The sequence below is a fragment of the Bradysia coprophila genome, unplaced genomic scaffold (assembly GCF_014529535.1).
Source record: "Bradysia coprophila strain Holo2 unplaced genomic scaffold, BU_Bcop_v1 contig_232, whole genome shotgun sequence".
Classification (NCBI taxonomy): Eukaryota; Metazoa; Arthropoda; class Insecta; order Diptera; family Sciaridae; genus Bradysia; species Bradysia coprophila.
The window spans coordinates 9949639-9969782 of NW_023503493.1; the positions used below are offsets into that span (position 1 = coordinate 9949639).

The 20144-nt window shown below is 35.1% G+C and overlaps 2 protein-coding genes and 1 long non-coding RNA gene across 5 annotated transcripts in view; all 3 read left to right on the forward strand.

Annotated features, from left to right (window-relative positions):
* LOC119076505 (diacylglycerol kinase eta) overlaps positions 1-20144 on the forward strand; it is an 83919-nt gene that overhangs the window by 23298 nt on the left and 40477 nt on the right. The window lies entirely within an intron of this gene.
* LOC119076507 lies at positions 10235-19685 on the forward strand. Its single transcript, XR_005087637.1, has 2 exons — positions 10235-10335; positions 19646-19685. It is a non-coding gene; the product is annotated as an uncharacterized LOC119076507 (long non-coding RNA).
* On the forward strand, positions 14133-15539 carry LOC119076506. Its single transcript, XM_037183288.1, has one exon. It carries the CDS (start codon positions 14772-14774, stop codon positions 15312-15314), a length of 543 nt encoding a protein of 180 aa, XP_037039183.1. The 5' UTR covers positions 14133-14771; the 3' UTR covers positions 15315-15539.

Consider the following 20144-nt stretch of genomic DNA (forward strand, 5'->3'; position numbering starts at 1 on the left):
AAACAACATTTACATTAAAATTTTGTATATTTCGTGCAGAGCTGTCAACAAACAAACATTCTCAGAAAATGAAAATATTTCAATTCTCAGAAATGTCAATTGTGTTGAGAACATAAATTGTTGCAGCCATTTGAGCTTTACAAAGATAGCATTAAACTCTGCTGTTGTTTACACGTTTTAGGGCGTTCGAAAGAATTAATTAAAACAAAAATGAGGAAAAGTTATTTCCAAGCGTTCGTTGTTCAAATTTACCTTAACAAAGAATTACGTGGAAGTCGATGGAACTTATAATTCCGTGACAGAAACAGGTCGTTTGGATGGAGTCTTTGTGTGAATATTTACACGATCCATGCATCTAAGTAGTCATAAATTCAAGGAAATTTAGTTTAGAAAATGGTTTGAATGAAAATGTTAATCTTTTGTCCTCCGATTGATCATAAATCTTTAGCGGAAATGGAAATGATTTTCATGTTCTTATCCTTGTTAGTAAAACAATTAATTGAAGCAAAAAATCTCTTGATAATTAAGTCGATTGAATAATTTCCAAAACAATTTTTCAAAGGTTGCGACCGAGGGACGGATAAAATGGAAAATCCCATGTCAACCGAAAAACAAAACTCCCAAGAACTAGAAAATCCTTTGAAAAGCAAGAAAATTTTCTAATACTTTAAAAAATCGTTGGAAATGCTTGAAAATACAGCAAAATTGGTAACGAAAACCCTCTAAAAATCATAGGAAACCATCAGAGGATTAAAAAAAATCCTTTGTCAACTCAATGTAAGTCTTTATACAACGCATACAAATCTTAGAGAGACGTCTTTGTAAGAGAATTTTCACAAACTCGCCTTTCTTAGGTATTTATGCGTTGTACCACAACTCTGCTACTAGCATGAGCATGAGAAATATTTGGAGGCTAACGCTATCTTAATAGGCATTGCATTTCTTTCGTAAAGACAGGAGTCATGATTTGTTAGTGTGAATAAAAACGCACAACACATGCAATCGTACACACACATGCATCTTTGAAATTTGGAGGCTATTTTGACATTGATAGAATGAGTGTTCGAGCTAGTAGCATTGCTATGGTTGTACGATAGCTCGGTGTTGACTTCCATAAGAATTCTTGGAATGTATTCGTCAGATTTTCCTATTTTTTTCTTAATTTATGGTTCCATTAACCTTGTCATCATTAATTATCAACGATTTTACATTTTACATGAGTCGAAAACCTCACTTTTTTTAATGCTACAAGTACTCTTTTTGACACCTCGGCATCGCCTCGTATAAAAAAATTCACACGAAAATGGACTTCTTATCTATAGTTACATAAATGAACTTTACACAACAATGGCAAGTAAATAGTCATTTTCCTTTCTCCGCTAAACCTTTAAAAGTTTTGGTTGAAAGTTATGTTCGCCAACGGAAAAAGTTGGAAATTGGACTTCAAGGGCAAGAGAGTAGCTTCCTTGCTTAACCAATAACTCAGTCGTCGTCATGCTTTTCCTCACCATTCAACCGTTTCAATTTAATTTTTCACATCGGGTTGTACCTTCCGTCCGATGATAATCTGGCAATTTTTTGTCTTAGAAATATTCTCGGCATAATCTTTTGATGATCATGTCGTAAGTAACTACAGTTTTGATTCTCAAAAGAGTTCGTATGGGAATTCGAGAGATTTACGATGATATCGAATTCTCAGTCATAATCGCAAACAAAAATCAGAAAAACAGAAATTTTAGCAAGTTTTGCGACCCTTTTTCCCTTAAATCATTTCTTTTTCGGTCCCCATTGGGGATGGTATACCTTTTTTTACTTCAATTTAATTGAAACGGAATCTCGTTTATTACATTTTCATTGACATGGAACGTGGAACAATCGATGAATAAAATATGCCGTGCGGCGTACTAAATATTTATAGAAATAGCGAGCAATGTAGCTATACTTAGACACAAACTATAAAAGAATGAACATATAAATAAATGTTTGCCTCGAACATGGTTGCAATGCAATGAAAACGCAATCTACAATCCAAAAATAATAAACGAATATTCAATTTACGATGCTCTTCAAGCATAAATCAAATTCATTGTGTTAAGTGGACCGTTAAGTGTCTTTTTAGCAATTATTTGTACAAATTGCTCTGATTCATTCATATCAATCAACATACAGAATTAATTTACCATCAATTATTCTAATTAAATTCGTTGAATTTGTTGTATATTTGCATGAATAATAACCAGCAATTTGAACAATAAAGATTAGTTATTATTATACCGAAGTGACTATTTGCACCCAGGTGCAAATAGACATATAAAGACTATTTACACCCAACTCCAATGGAAATCACGCTTTTGTTATGGAAATTCTAAGGAAAAAGTTACCGTTTCACTGAAAAAACGAGTCGACTTTGAAGCCTAGCTTTACAGGCTTCAAAACCGACTTGTTTTCCCAGTTAAACGGTAACTTTTTTCTTAGAATTTTCATAACAAAAGCGTGATTTCCGTTGGAAACGAAAATATTTTTACAAATGAGACTCTATTTTACGTTAGTAGTTAAATAGTCAAAATTTGCAAAGTTAGTAGTTATGCTTTTTCTTCAACGAATGAGGATAAAACTCTGTTGAACTTCAGCAATGAGATTTTTTCTTTTACGAATGGGAACGAAAATACTCGTTTGCAGCTCAGATATAGATCGTTTTCAAGGCCGTTTGAAATACCAGCCAAATTAAGAACTGCCATCCACGTTAAAAATAATGTCGTTTAAACGAAAAACGAGCCGTCAGAACAGTCGGAGCGTTTACTGCGACTGAGCCCCGTACGAACCCGTACATCTATTGCGCACGTGACCCTAGTTCGTCCGTCGCCCTACTCTTACCGTAAGTCTACTGCGCCCGTAAACGTCGGTAAAGTAAAATTCCTATGAAATTTGTACGTCTTAAAAATTGCGCATAGCGCAATTACGAAGCCCCGTACGATGTTCCTTTCAAACGTAACACAAATTTCAAACTGACCTACAATTTCCTCAGTCCTATATTAACCTATATTTACCTATAAATAAACAATTTACTGATAAATATGCTAGTATATAGCTCAAAATAACTATCTATACCGTTATATAGCTCAATATAGCTATATATATTTATATATAGATATCCATATTTGGGATCCTTGAAACACCCCACACACGTAACCACTCACTTCCCACTGATCAGTGACTTTGTAAGTATCATTTTCACCGATTTATATTGATTTTACAAAAATCCAAAATGGCGGTCGACGGCCATTTTGTTAAGAGGTGGAAAGTAGTACGACTGCTTTACATTCGTTAGTACCTTTCAAACAAAAAAAAATCATGAAATTCGGTCAAAATTTACTCGAGATATTGACAAAATACTCCACGTTCACTGTACGGCCGAGTAGCCTCATATAAGCTCACTCCAAGAGACCTAGCTCACGCTCCGGTCAACCTAATTTCATTTCTTTTTTTTCCCTTATTGGTACGGTCAATACCTATCTATTGAAGCAAAATCCATCTAAATACGTTCAAATTTGGCCAAACTACAATCAAAAACGGCTTGCCGCCCTGTACCTAGTTTACACCAAGGGGTCTAACTCACGAGTCGGTCATCGAATTTCCATAAACTTTTTTTTGTCGATAGGTATTGTAAATACCTTTCATTTGATGTATCACTTACAAGTGTAGCCTTTAAATGGCCAGAGAAATCTTTGGAAACGTTAAAGCACTTATGGGGCCCCAGCTCGGGAGGGGTCGACCCAAAATCGCCCATCTTCGAACTTAGCCTCACAATTTCAAGTACCTTTCAGGGAAAAAAAATTTGAAATAGGATTTGATTTACTCAAGATATCGACGTGACAGACGGACAGACGGACAGACAAAATTTTTATTGCTGATTCGTCATCTATGAACATAGGCAAACACTTTGCCCTTACCGCCTGCTTCGAATTCCATCAATTACACACGGCACCGTAATCCTATAAGCCCCTTCGTACTTCGTACGGGGCTAGAAAATTCGCCGTTTTCGCTTGTCTTCCATAATGACGTTGGTTTAAATTGTAACTAGTCAGTCGTGAAACTGCGCTGACAGATTGTACAACATGAATACATGCTTATTAAATTTTAGCACTAGGAGTTCTCTCTTCAATAGCTGAATTATAACTGAATTCTATCTTTTTGTAACTCAGTTCCATTTTTTTTCCATTTTCTCTCCCAAAACGTCATCTATTAAGTATTACTGAAGTATTACTTACGTTTCTGAAGTTAAACGATAACTTTTTTCTAATAATTTCTATAAAAAAGCATGATTTCCGTGGATTTCCGTGGATTTTGTTGGAATTGGGTGCAAATAGTTTTTATATGACTATTTGCATCCGGGTGCAAATAGTCTTTATATGTCTATTGGCACACGGGTGCAAATAGTCTTTATAGTCTACTTGCACCCGGGTGAAAATATCATCTACCTTATTACGTCAGTTGCGTACACAAAATCAGTTATTTTTTTGCACAAAGAAAATTATTTTGTACACAGAAACCATTACTTTTGTACTCAAAATGCAACTTTTGAACACAAATAAAGAAACAATTTTTGTGCATAAGAAAGATACGATGGTAGACGATAGAATCGGTATTTTCCTTATCCAAGATACGGGGCAACAGAATCTGTATTTTCCATATCAAGGACCTAGGGGTAGTGGCAACTTTTTTGTGAACACAAAATACTTCTTTGGTCATCGCTGACCGATTTCAAGTTCGAAAATGGGTGGTATCGGTTCAACCATCTGAGAGTAGTACACAAAAGAAGCCTTTTCTACTCTTTGGTGACACGATAGAGTAATTCTTAACCGATTTAAAACAAATTGTTTGGCTGAGAATGGAATTCCTGAGGTTAGGCTACAAGATAGATATTGTTGGTATAACGATCTGGCTGCTGTGGTTAAATGTTCTTGTTCTTGTTATGTAATTTTACCTTGTTAGCAAAAGCGAATAAACAGAACAAAAATTTACGAGTTTGAAGTTCACACGAGTTTCAGTTATATTGAAGAAAAAAGCCATTTTTTATCCGGGGCACTCTAATGAGAGCATAAAACCAGACCTGAGTGGACCAAAAAATGAAGTTAGGAAGCTAAAATAATTAAGTATCGATTTATCACGTATCATAACGTGAAACTAGACACACTAATTGAAAATATTTTATTTATTTTGAATGCGACATTTTAAATCAATTGAATTATTAATGAGAGATTGAGACCGTTCTAGTAGTACTTATTCTAATTATTTGTGGCTATCGTAATTACATTTCACTGAAAAAAATCAATAAATTATTCCTAATACAAAATCTATGGAGAATTTCCGACAGTGAAGGGATAATGGTTTTGCAAGCAATATACTTTAGTAACTTTTGCCTAGTGCGATAAAAAAGCGTTATATCGAGAATCTTGTACTGAGACCCGCTCAAGCATTCGTTTAAATTTGGATGTCTGCGAATAGCGGCTCGTCTCTGAAAGATTTCTTAATCTACGTTCCAGATTCCAGAACGGTGACTGTGATCATATAGTTGTTTATCCACATAGAGTTTACCATCGTTTAGGATAGAACATAGTCTCAATCTCGCAGAGCGTGCAAGTTATTTCAGATTTAATTTTGATAACAGCACTGAAAAACGTTTCGTAGTTTACACCGGCTTTGATCGGGATTACTATGATTACAAAATTTTTGAACATTTTACTCTCAAAAATATTTTCGCACGTCAAAAATTTCCACGCGCCAAATATTTCCACGCGTCAAAAATTTTTCACGCGTCAAAAGTTTTCTCGTGTGAAAAAATTGCACGTACTACGCATCACAAAAATGATTCCTCATTTCAAAAAAATATATTCACGACCTAAACCACCACAAAAAAATTCACTCATCGACGCATTTGATAAACATTTTCGCATTTTTCACTAGGGGTGTGCGATGGGTAAGGGACCGACACAAACGATTCTCAGATTTTTTTCAAAAACTTTTCTTTTCTGGATAGCCTACAACATTCCCAAGAATTTAAGCCCACCTTAGCAAAAATTGAATCATTTTCCCGATGAATTTACGAATTTTCAAGTTCAATTTTTCATAGTCGGCGAACTTTGACGACTCACGAAACATACTTTTTCGACAAACTTCTTTCGGTTTTTATTTTTTCCAGTTAAATTAGACCCCAATTAGTCGAATAAGACTAATATAGCTAACAAAGATCTCAAAGTAAGTTTTTGGTACAGGTCAAAATATGGCAACCGAAAACTCGAAAATGTAGCTTCTTTGATTTTACACAAATTATAAATCAATTTTTAGAAATTTTTAAAATCGATATTTGACATCTAGGGATGAAAACAATTTTACCCATCGCACAGCCCTATTTTTCATATTTTCTTCCGAACATTCCCTCAGTACAGTCTGCATGCGAAGTTTCACATATGTAAAACTTTTCATCGAGGCTTCTAGAGAAAGACAAACAACCAAACAAATATTAAACTTTAGATTCTTTGTTCGTAAAATAAACAAACGAATCATGTCCTAGCAGTATATCTGTAGTACCGAAGATATTTATCATATGACCTCATGTCCTAAGATAACTTACATTCAACAAATGTAGTGACTTTCTACATTGATTCTATTCTGCCTAAATCTCGTGAACAATGTCTGTGGGTATCATTGCTCTCTGTTGTGAATTCTGTAATTTATGATCATCCGTAGTACGGATTCCTTACACATTCTTTTGGACTGTAGCACGTGCAAACGCTATCATGTATCCACAAACATGAATGAAATATTTAAAAAAAATGAAATTTTAAGAAAACACACCACCTAACATAGAAGGAGAGAGCGTTTCTGGCTGAGATTAATTTATCATGATTTCTGTTTTGTGCAGACGGTATCCATGATTTCATATTCATTTTTCTTTATTGTTCGTTAGTATACATCATTAATAAATGGAACCAAATATAATGCTCCGTATTACACATATTAAATGGGTTCTATCACCACAAAGGAATTTTAATCCCACAAACTTTGTGCTAATGTATAAAATGGCATAATATGAGAAATCTACCCTTAATCCCTTTTTACAGGAAATAATCTAACGAATACCCGTCATACAATCAAGACGGGAATGGCAACTCCCCTGTAAACAGAGCGTTAATTTCAATTATTTACAATCTAATTTCATGTGAGGATAATTTACGAGCATTTATTGTGAAAAAACGATTCCAATTACTTTCCCTTAGATTCTTTGTTTTTCTTTTTGTTTTATTTGCTTCGATATTTCCTAATATTGCCGCCGATATAACGTTGATATTAGTGCGTAGGAGCATTGTTTGAAAAGTTTGCGAATTAAAACTCAATTTTCCGATGTCAGAAATTCAAACAAGTCTGATAATTGTTGTTTTTAATGCATTGCCGTCGAGAACATCGAGTCCAATGAGTTTACGCCGAAATACGCTGAAAAATTCAAATAAAATTGAAAGTGGAACGCAGCGGTAAATTGCCCCCATTCTCATATAAGGCATATAAGGCAGCGTTGACCTTTATTTTTCGGTTCATTTGCTCCTCCTATTGTTCACTGATTTTTGAAAAGTCGTTTGTTATACTGTCTATTGTTATAGGCAACTCATCAGACTAATTCTATCGAACGAAACTCTTTTCCTGATTTTATAAATTAAGTAACTCTACTTCTCGTAAAGGCCTTATTAGGGCAAGTGCAGAGGACAAAAGAGGATAAACAAGCCAATAAAACAATGTCATTTGCCTTCCACAAAGAGAGCTTGAATCAATCAATTGAACTATATATACAACTGATCTGATTCCTTTGTCATTCTGGTACAGCATCATTGGCATTTGATTTGCTAGTGTAACTTGAAGGAAATAACGCAGGGAAATCGGTTCTCATGAAAATTATTCACTGCAAACAGTAGCCCTTAAAATAGATTAATGGTGGTGTCTCTACCGGTCAACGTACCAAGCAATTTGATTGCTCTGGAAGATTCGTAGCATCTGTGTCCTGCTCTTCTATTAATCTATTCCACAAAAATGATTTTGCTTTTACAGCATTTCGGTACACATAGCAATAAATTCATGGTCGTTTCCAGCAAATGGCCGCAACTGGTGAACATATTAAAAATTCTATTACTTTTCCCAACAACAAATGATACACTCGTAAAACGAACTCGTAAAATCACAAAATCAATACGATATTATAGTATATAGTCTGTGATATGCCATCAAAAGACAATATATCTAGATGTGGATCAATGAACAAGATAATATTTAACAATTTCATTCTCTCTATCTCCGCACATTCTACTTTTTTTCCATCCACTCTGACGAGGCTGTGTAATAAAGTTGAATGAAAACTCATTCAATGCGAAACAATTTTTATTGTGCCTCTTTTTCCACTTCTGCATTCAAATCAAATTCAATAAATAATCAAAATCAGAGCGAACGGAATGGAATGATGTAAATTAATTGATGTGTGAAAATAAGATGAATGGAACTTTGCGCCATTGAATGATGAATGGTTATGAATGCTTATAAAAAAATCAGCGGATCTTTGTCGTCATTCTTTTCAATTTTACAAATATAGCTTGGCGCTTGGACTTTTACAGGACGATGAAATCTTATTTTTACGGCAAACACAATGGTCGCATTGTGTTTAGAGCTTTTCTTTTTGAAACATAAATTGTATATTTTCTGGTACAATAAGCTGTTGACGTAACTTTACTTATCTGATGCGTTAGCAGGTCTGGGCTGGTTGAAAAGCCATTAAGCTTCAGTCCGAATCCCATAAGTGTAAAATGTATATGACACATTACTCGGCTACATTATTGCGAAATTCTCCAGTCATTCTTACAGACAAAAGTTGGCACGACAAAAGCTATCTGACATTATATCCATTGTATCAACTAGAAAGTTTCAACATCATCCCATTGGAATCGGTGATCTTTTAACATAAATGTGAATTTTTTAACCCATTTGAAATCAACTTAAAATAGAAATAGTATTCCGTGATATTCGTAATTCGAGGGAAGGAATCTCGCGCCGATACATTTTTTAAAATTGTTCTTTTAGAAATGAGTGCGACCTCTTTTTAAGATGTTTTCGGACAAAATAAAAATCGATCTAGCGATTTCAGATTCGTTAGAGTTTTAAAAGCCAACGACGTTCCCAGTCAATTAAGTTTGATTCACAGTATAAGATATTTTGGCACTAAATTTGAATCACCCCTTTCTGGATGATACAAAGTTACCACAACGAAAAGAACTAGCTGGCGAATTCAACGATTCATGTCCCGAAAGAAATCAGCTTCAAAGAGATGACTCTTACGCCGCCTCCAAGATATCCGAAAAGAGCGCTCGGCTACGCTGACATCACGTACATGCATGGATTATCTGAGACCATTAAGGCGCAGTTGAAGAGACATGTCCCATGACAAAAATTGCCTTTTCGACCACCGTACAAGGTATCTCAAGCCTTCACGAACATGAAAGACCCAGTCGAAAATGCACAACAGTCGCACGTAGTTTATGGCATCCCGTGCGTACAATGTGATGCATCATACATAGGTGAAGCATCGGGCTGCTTATCCGAAAGATGTAACCAGCACGAGAAAGATGTGGCGAATGTGACAAAGAAACCCACAAAAACAGCACTGGTTAGACATGTAAGTACGACCAATCACCAGTTTGACTTCAACAGTGCAAAATTACTTCGTAAAGTGCGCACTCGTGGTCTATTGAAGATACACGAAGCGAATCACATCATTCTCAATGAAAGCTTGGTGGTCAATTTCAAGAAAGATGCCAAAGCACGTCTTGCCGGTTGTGTATAACTTAACACAACTCCTCCAGCTAAATAATTTGAATTCGCTAAGAGATTTTCAAATTTTGCGCCAAAATATTATAAGGGCCTATTTTCGATAATTTAAATTCTCGATAAATTCTCTAAATTCTACAAAAATTATCGAAATTCTCAAATTTACGTTTGGAGAATTTTTCGACAATTTCGATAATTTTTTGATAATTTCAACAATTTAAATTATCGAAAATAGGCCCTGATTATAACCTAGGAACGCTTTATTGACTGGTAACGTCGATGACTTATAAAACTCTAAAGAATCTTAAATATGTTCAGAGCTAAAATGGCTAAAATAGGTAAATATATGTGCGGAGGCAATACTCTCTCCAGCAAACGAACTACAATAATTAAGGCGGTTAAGACGTTTGTGAAACTCTGCTATTTGTTTACGATTAGTGAGTCTGTTCACTTTATGCCTTATGAAGAAGCAGAGTTTTTCGAACTTATATTTTATATCCTAATTCGATTTTTTAATCGATTAATAGAGTGTTATTATGAAAGAGAAAGAGACAAGTACCCCAAGGCAAGTTATATTCAAGTCTTCGGTCCTCTCGCTCTCAAAGCACCACGTTGAAAGAGAAATAAATACTTTGACAAGTACCCCAAGGCAAGTTATAGCTAGTCTTCGGTTTTCTCGCTCTGATCATAACAGTCTATAGAGTTTGTTTGCTAGACATAGTATTGGCGGAGGTAATGTCATTTATAACCGAATCATATAGTTCGATAGAAACGCCATCTCTCACTTTCTTTAAAACCAAAAAAATAAAATTGCGCAAATTGAGCGAATTTTTCTAATTTTGTAGCAAATTCAGAAAATTTATATCACAAAAATGGGCCCTGGTTGCTACTATCGAATTTTGTATCCATACCCATTTGTGTGACACACGGCCATACCCAAAGATTTACGTCCACTCTTGTCAGTGTCTTGTTCTTTCGACAGTTGAAATTGTTTTCATAACATCTCTGAACTTATCGAGAACTCTTGGCTAATTTAATTTCATGCCATAACTTGGTACAAGAATTCGGTTTTAGATTTCGAATTTTGAGTCGACATACATCAAATATTATTAACAAAATTTGAAGCTGACTCGTCGGAAACTTTGAAACTCGCTGCATGGCAGGAATGTACTCAGATTTAGGGATAAGTATTTCCAATAGCGGCATTTTTTTGTTCGTATTTTTTATCAGATGGAGATTGGAGAGGCCACACATAATACACCTACATCATAAATTTCATTGACAAGGTCAGACATACCTTTGAATAAAGTTTCGTTCATTATTTTGTTTGCCAGCATTTTCTTGTTGTTGTTCGACTGACGTTGAATTTTCCGTCAAGGGTTTTTTACTTTGCCATTTTGCCTGCAGGCTACCTTATCCCAAAAACAGACTCCGTAATATAGTTCACCGAAAAAAAAAGGTTTTTATTATATTTTTTTAAGCATTGTAACACTTGTGTTTTCATCCATAATGTGACTTCCTCTCGTTGGTGAATGGCAAAAAATGAAAATTAAACATTTCTCATGACAAAGCGGTATTTTTTATCTACACCAAAAATCGTACACGAGTACCCGTGTAGTGTATACTTACAGTTGAAGCAAACAATTATATGCATTGTCACGTGTAACCAAGTTTTTCGTCTCCCCTAAACATTAATTTCGGAAAATTTACTCATTTCCTTTCCAAAACTAAAAACAACGTGAACCTTTTTTTTGCACGCAGAATTCGCAATTAAGAAAGTCGTTTTTCCACAATAAAGGTCCGTACGCAAAACACTTCGGGCAAAATGTTTACAACAGATGCAATAAACAAATTGAGTTACAGAAAGATAACATGTCAAAGAATATTTCTTACTACCAACGGATAAAGAAGGTTTCTGTTCATAGTCTCTGTTGATTTTGAACCATTTTCAGATTCTGCACGGATTTTTTCTCAATTAATCTTCTACTCATCTGACATTGTGTTAGAAGTATATGAACTATGACAAAACATGAAGGGTTACACTGTCGTGGTTATGGTCGACCAAAAATGAATTACCTGGAACTTCCAGTCAGGTCAGGCAATTTAAAAAAAGGCTAAATTTCATACAATCTGAATCGCTGACTGAGTGCCAAACGGAATGAAAAACTTGACTGTGATTCAAACTTAAAGGCCGTGGCGCTACAACTATATGAAGTTATAATCGCCAGTCAACCAGTTGTGAAACGCAGTAAATTTTGCGTGGATTTTAACATGAGCTGAGTACTGATGTCAAAAACAAACAACAGGCTGTAACCAACCACACAACACCCATATTTATACATTTGAATTTTGTAGACTTTTTTTCGGTGTCTTTTCGGCCACCATATGCCACATGCGTCCCAAGAGTCTCCTTCATCCGAGAAAGCTTCTTATTATGTTTTCATAATTTATAAGGAGACGCAATTTATTTATTGCTGAAACGAACACATTTCGTGCAAGAACGCTATACCTTTAAGTACCTTTAATGCGTGGTGGTAAGGCAATTTGTGCTTGATAAGAGATTTTCTATTAAATATTAACTGGTTGTGTGTTTTTCTGTCATGATTATTTATATGTTACTACAGCTGGAATGAGAGAGTTTATGTTGATGTATGAGGCCTCACGCACAATAGGGTTATAATAACACACACGGAACATATAAATTCGATTATCATCGTCAATATAAAATGTGTATAGGATAGTGTTATTGATGAAGGTTTCTTTTACGTAGCTGAATGGAAAAGAAATGAGCAAATAAAAAAGATAAAATTTGAGGATAAGAAATTTCCCATTAATATGATAAGTGATACGCATTTCCATGTTAGTGCGTATACGTTTCTTCGCTTAATTCGAATTGCTGTAATTTTTCCGACAAGATAAACAAAGTTGGGGCTGGCAAAACATTGTCAATTTTTGAATTGCTGATGTCGACAATTATGGTGCCTCTTCTATTGTAGTCCGAGCATAGGCTAAATAATGGAAAACGTAGCATTAGTTGTCGACTTCAGCAATTCAAAATTGACAGTGTCTTTCCAGCCTAACTAGAAATCATAAACTGGAATATCAACGAAAGGTTTGTTCATCGCTTTTAGCTGCATTATCTGTTGGAGTTCGTAGAGTTCGATTAAACAAACGGCAACGACCATATAGATCTCTGTTAGTTCTTTTTTTTGATTTGAAGGAATTGACACTATAGTCGCTATAAAATTTTCACGAATTTTCTAAAATTTTCACGAATTTTCTAAAATTTTCGCAATTTTCTCAAATTTTCGTGAAAAACTTTTCGTAAAATCCATCCATAAATCCATAAAATTTGAGAAAATCGTGAAAATTTGAGAATTTTTTTTAGAGAATATAGGACCGCCTGTAAGGGTAATGAAGGTCTGTCAACGGCATACCTTTGTGTATGTACATTTCTGGCGAATCATAAACGAAATGTCGGTCCACTTTCATATTTATATGAACATGAACGTCCATGTTGTTTCATCACCAAACACGGTATGGGACTATAGTGTAGGATTATAGGAAAACTACCACACAAACTGGTTTAATCAACAAAGTTACAAAGTTACATGTACAAGGGTTCTGCAAGAACAAATGAAGTACGATTCATACATTCCCTTTTAAAGGGTTAGATGTTTTGTCCTTTCAATGTCCCTTCGTATCGAAGGACGTCCTTCTTGTATTGCCCCTCAACTCAAATACAACCAGACAGTATCATAAATTGTAACGCTGTATCGACATACATGTCTATGTTGATCGACATAACTGCACTTGCAACTCGATTATTTGATCGACATAAATTGATTATCAAATCAAAACCGATATGCCAATAAACTCTCAATTTTGCCACACAATCGATTCGGTGTCTATGCCATTTGGTGTTTTGTCTGTTTTGTCTCGACGTGAACTTTTCACTATAAATAATTTATGCTAACAAATTGGCACCGCTGATGGTATGCAGAGCGGTTCAATCACAACATCAATTCAATATTACCATCTCAATAAATGCTATAATATAATGTCAGGCTAAACGGGATGAATTAAAATGAAAAAAAAAAACGAAAACAATTATGACGTCATTGTGCGTCAATTTTTAGGGACATAATTCATAATATTTTCATTACAATTCAGTTTGCATAAATAATTTGGCTGCTATCCAAATTAAATTGGAACATTTTTCCATTATGAAACCTTTTGTCTGACATTTTGTCAATTCTATTTGTAGGATATCTAACAACTCTGTTCAATGCATTATTTCACATCAGTATTAAACGAGTGCTCTTACCAATCACACGTCTTATTATTCCCGTCTGTAACCGGATACATTACAGTGGCGCAGTTGGTTATTATAACGAACCGACATAGCGAATTTTATTAAAAACAGTTCACGGCGAACGTTAAGGTGAAATTCGGCTATAAGTAATCGGTCAAACAGTGGTACACGGCGTACAAAGTTTTTTTTTCGATTTTTTTTTCTGTCTAAAAAAAAAGCAAAGACAATACGGTGTAGAATTCGTGGAAGTGAGCGAACATCCATTGAGTTATTGTTTGGTTGTGTTGTATGAAACAGAACAACGATAACATAACAAAGAAGCATCGTGTCATCAGTTGTCGAACACGGCGTTCGATTTTTTTCATCGATAACTGGCGGCTGAAAGAAAGGAAGACATTTCCAGATCCACGGCGGACGAATTTTTTTTTGCAGCCGTTGTCAGTAAATCGACGTACAAGGTGTACACATCACCATTCGTTGTACACGGAGTACAAGCATTTGGTCGAAATAAGTTTGAGAAAAGAAAAATTATTGGAATCGAAGGACACTTGGAAGACACGACAAGGTCATTCGTTTGCGAGCGTAAGCATTCAACATGCCGAACAATGGAACATTCACCCCATTACCGCAAAAGTTCGATTCAGACAAGAATTGGGAAACGTATGCAGCACAGTTGGATCAATATTTTTTGGCATACGAAGTCACGGATGATAACCGGAAGCGAGCAATGTTGTTATCGACGTTGTCATTGGATGTATTTGACACATTAACAGATTTGTGTTTTCCGGACAAGCCGCAGGCGAAAACATACAAGGAAATTTGTGGCATTATGAAAAATCGTTTTACACCGACCAGATCCATTTTTCATGATCGGCGGACATTTTTTGATGTAAAGCAGAAGCAAGACGAGACAGTCATAGAATTCGCCACAAGGTTGAAGCAGAGTATCCGGTACTGTAAATTCGAAGGTTGTTACAAGATGGTGCTTCGCGACAAATTCGTGGTTGGTCTACTGGAAGGCCCAGTACGCAGCAAAGTTTTCGAAATGGATCCGACAGCTACATTCGAAGCATGTGTTGAGACAGCGATCAAGAAGGAGTCAATCAATACGAAGGGCACTGAAGATCAGTCGGATTAAATTAATTAAAGTTTTTGCAATCCAATAATTAACTTCAAAATTTTCCTTTTGATTTTTGCTACAATTTTTTTGAGTTTTTTTTAGTTTGGAAAGTTTTCTTTTGGATTAATTTTTTTTGTTAAGGAGGGAGTATTGTAGGATATCTAACAACTCTGTTCAATGCATTATTTCACATCAGTATTAAACGAGTGCTCTTACCAATCACACGTCTTATTATTCCCGTCTGTAACCGGATACATTACACTATTCAACGGTGGGTTTCTGTGAATGCATAAGGGTGTTTCAAACATTCACACAACGTGTTTAAAAATAAGATATACTCGTCAGTAACAAGCGCATATTACAAGCAGATGATTCACAACATCCAACGCATGAGAGATTTTGTAAGAATTATCTACTAAATGTAAAAGTAATTCTGTTGTTTGATAAGAAGATTCGTTGTCACACACAGTACTTTATGTTATAAAACATCCGCAAAAATATTGTAAAATGCAATTCAGTTATTTTGGTAGTTATACTGCACATAATCTTCCTGTCTTTAGGAGCTGTTCAAATGTAACTCGTCCAACTCAAGGGGTAGTAGATGCGTAAAATTGTATGGACCATGTTCAAGCGTGATTTCACGATATCAATTTAAAATTGCAAACTTTAATCTGTCACATACGGCTATTCATCTGTTATCGATAACGACGCCAAAATAAATACAAGCTCTGGGTAATATGGTCTTTTATATAGTAAAATGCATGTTTAAAAAAATTGAAGTACAAGATTTGCAATCAACCAATTAAAAATACTTTGATCAATGGAAGTAATAGATCCGATAATAATATTAGTCATATGATTTGCCGTCTGTAACAGGTCATACTTATGAAGACAGGCCCAGCTCAAAAACATTTCTATGTACGTCATAGACATTTATGTAACTAGGACGGAAAAAGTTGGAAGATCGAGCTACTGCGTGAAATTTGATAGTCCAAAGCGAAGCACGCAAGAAAGTGACTTTTCATCTTTAGTCCGAGTTACGTTCAATATTTTACATGCTGAGGGTGCTGACAAAAGTGCTGGATTGATGAAAATCACGGACTTCGGTGCAGAAGCATATCAAAGTTTGATCAACATTTTAAATTTATCGAGCTGTGAATTGACGTTGAGGTTGCTGTCATAAATTGTCTCCGCTCTTACGTATATATATTTCATCCCCCTACTTTACGGTCGGATTTCTTTCTTAAACATCGCCTTATTTTGCAACGTTCATATTTCCAACATTATTTACCAGAAAAGAACTTCATATCCGTTACGCTTACCAAAAAAAAAAACGCAAACAAAACTGAAGTTTAAACTTTGTTTCAAAGTTGTCGGAAGTTCGTACACCAGGAAGTTATAGTTCATTTTATGGTTAAGGTTGATGAGTATGTACTGTACAGTGTGTACACACAGATTTAGATAATTTGAGTTGTCATTGCGAAGTAGACATCTTATCGAACATCTTCTGCACGTGACAAGACTTTATGACATCAAACTGATGAAGATTTTCTTTTTGTGTAGTTTTCGTTTTAGTTTGTGATAATTTATACGACTTTGTGTAGGAACATTTCGTACGGACTTTCATTATAATCTGATGAAAATGTCGTTGCTATGCTGGTCACTTTGTGAATAGTGGCATAGAATTTTCTCATAGATTTTAGATTGATTGATAAGCTGTTGATAATTGAAAAGGGTCTTTCCAAACAAGGGAGTCTCTTCAAACGCCATGAGATGATTGTAAGACTTTTTAATTTTGTTTGTGGTCACTGTCAGCGGACCGTGACGCAAATTTATTCACTTGACTGTAAGTTAGAATCATATATCAGAAAATCACTGATGTGGCATCCAATCAACCGTATCTATTACAGCTCTATAATTGCCAGGAGATGTGAGACTTTCCTAACCTTTTTCGTCTCACATTTCGAAATGTATTAATCTAAATTTTGTCATCGCGCGAGCGTTTCTTAGTAAATATTTATGATAATTCATTACGACAATGGTTGTTGTTTGAGTTCACAACAGTCAAACATTATGTTTGCTGCAAGCGTTTTATACTTTCCAGAAAAACGAAAAACAAAGGAAAATTGTTGTTTGTAATGTTTTAAAACCTTTTACGTCATCGAGCCAAAGATGAAGACTCTAGTCAATAAACTGAGAAAAAAGCAAACATGCACGCAAGTACGTATGCTCGGGACATCTAAATAAATACACAAAATTATGTACCGACTGCTGGAACCGTTATTTCGACGGAATATTCCGTAACTTTTTCAGTCAACAAAATAACAAACAGAAATGTATAAATAGTTCCATCACATTAGACGGTATAAGTACTTTTATGTATGAAGTTCAAGCATATAAGTTTCAGTTATCGCTCTATGCTGTCATGGGACTTATTTGAAATAATCACGGAAAGCTTTCTAAACCAAAGTGGAATGTAACTCTATGAAATTACTGAATGTTTCCTACATTACATTTATGCGAACGCTAAGGGAAAGGGCTTTGGAATTGGGTTCCTAACATTTTTTGCGAATATTGTTGGCTATGGTCCCATTACGCGATTACAACTGTTGGCCGCAATAAGTACATCATTAATTAAAATTATTAGAAGTAGTTTTACGCGAAAGAATATGGGGCGCAGTAAGCTCAGTTCTCTCATGCTCATATTCAAGACTAATGAAACGTATATTCTATTTCGATGCATAAAAACGCCACCTAAACATCTCATAAAAGCTCTGGGTAATGTGGTCCTTTATATAGTAAAATGCATGTTTAAGAAAATTGAAGTAGAAGATTTGAAATCAACCGACTAAAAATACTTTGATCGATGGAAGTAACAGACCCGATAATAATACTTACTGGTCGTATGCTTGCCTTCTGTAACAGGTTAAAAATAAACGTTGACCTTTTTCATGTCTGAACCATTTTTATCTTATTTACATTGTCCATGTCCTGTCCATATATCGACGAAGACGTCGATGACGAGTTCAAATGGAACTTGAAGCTTTCGATTTTACCGCTTGCATTATTTATTTAAAAGTAAGTAAACCAGTTAAAGCTTACCATACATAACACTAACTCGTAGTGCTAATGAATGTGATATCCATTACATCCAGCATCTCTTACCCAAAAAAAAATTTATTTGTATTATCGTGCAATGCAAATAGAAAAGAGTTACAAACGGCAGGTTGAACCTCATAGTCCCTTAACCCTTCTTTCGTACGGGACTAGCAACAATAAATTCAACCTCTTCATGAATGACGTCTGCTTTCAGGAAGACTGAAAGGTCTTTCGAATTTTAGACGTACTAGCAGAATTTTAAACGTTTTTCATGGAAAATTATCGACAATAATATGTTGGGGTTGAAGTGACGTTATTTCGCGTTACAAAGTGTGTGGAGGATCAACTTCTAATTTTCAAGTTAAACGTCAAATTATAACTACAAGTGAAATTGGCAATCTCCCTAATCTTGTGAGTCCTCAGGAAATGTCTTCAAATCTTTCTCGAATCTCTAAAAAAATGTTTGAGAGTTCAAAAAATCCTACCGAAATAGACACAATCTTCGGTCTCTTCTATTTCTGCTGACGTCAACATTCATGCTATTTAGAAACAGAAAATTTTCACGTGACAGTATGTCGACAACTACCAGTGAACTGCGTCGCTTGCCTTATTTGCAAAGCTTATTTATAACTACGGATACGGCTATATTTGAGGAAAAAATTACTAAAATATTAAAAACGATCGTCGCATTGTGGGTCGACAGAAATACGGTACAGTTTAGGAATTGAAACGTGTTTGACTGGCTATGAACTAGTCGGTGGGTGGATGTCATGTGAAATCCATATGGGCTTTTTTCAGATGACGGAAATTATGACTTTTTAACTGAAACTGTGAGATGCAAACGTATTGCAAACGTTGGAACCGACAGATTTTGTTCAATCAAATAAAAATGAAACGATGCATTATGTTTGCACTTATGATGACCTACCCCATCGCAAAACAGTACTAATCAATAAATCATTAAAAAAGTTTAAAAGTCCAGCATTACCGTAAATACAGCACAAAGTATCGTTACCGGATCAGGAGTTTTGTGATTCCATTGCAATGGTTTTTACATTGAAATCATTCTCAGTCGTGCTACAGTTGTTTTCGAAATCCTAAACAAACAATCTAAACTTCAAAGGCGTTTCAATTATTTCGCTCAAATGAACGATTAAACGCACAACCATTGCTTCAGGCATAAGTTACGGTTATCATTATGTTAAGATACAGATGTGAGACAACCGATTTACAACAGAAGTTTTGCGCAGTTTTTTTTAAGGATTTTTTTGACGCCCGAAGCATGTTCCACGTGATGTGTTCGCTTTTGATAATGGGTATGATAGGGCTGTACATTATCAAAACTAAGAACTGAGAAGTTCCTTCATAGTACATTTAACATTGTTCTTTTGATCACTGAATCTGTTACTTCATTTGTTTAAAGTTTTGATTGAGGTCTGTTGCTTCGTTTGTTTGGTCCATCGATATAACAATACTGCTACACTATATTACATCGATGGTTTGGTCATACTTTTTGCTGTATAAGAAAACGTTAGTTAGTGCTGGTCGTTTATTTTGGTCGTCGAAACCTAGAAAATCTTTTTAAAAACATCCCTCAAAATCGATTGCAATTTTCGAAACGAAAATTCTGCGAAGAAATCCTCACAGTATTTTAACCCTTTTTCAGCGAAAGAATCATAAAACTTACACTTAGACATTCTTTCAATCGATTTTTCACCATGAAGCCATGATGGCTCATTTTTGGTTAAA

What these genes read in the sequence shown, in the direction of transcription:
- LOC119076506 (XM_037183288.1), top strand. Translation starts at nt 14,772, where the DNA reads ATGCCGAACAATGGAACATTCACCCCATTACCGCAAAAGTTCGATTCA.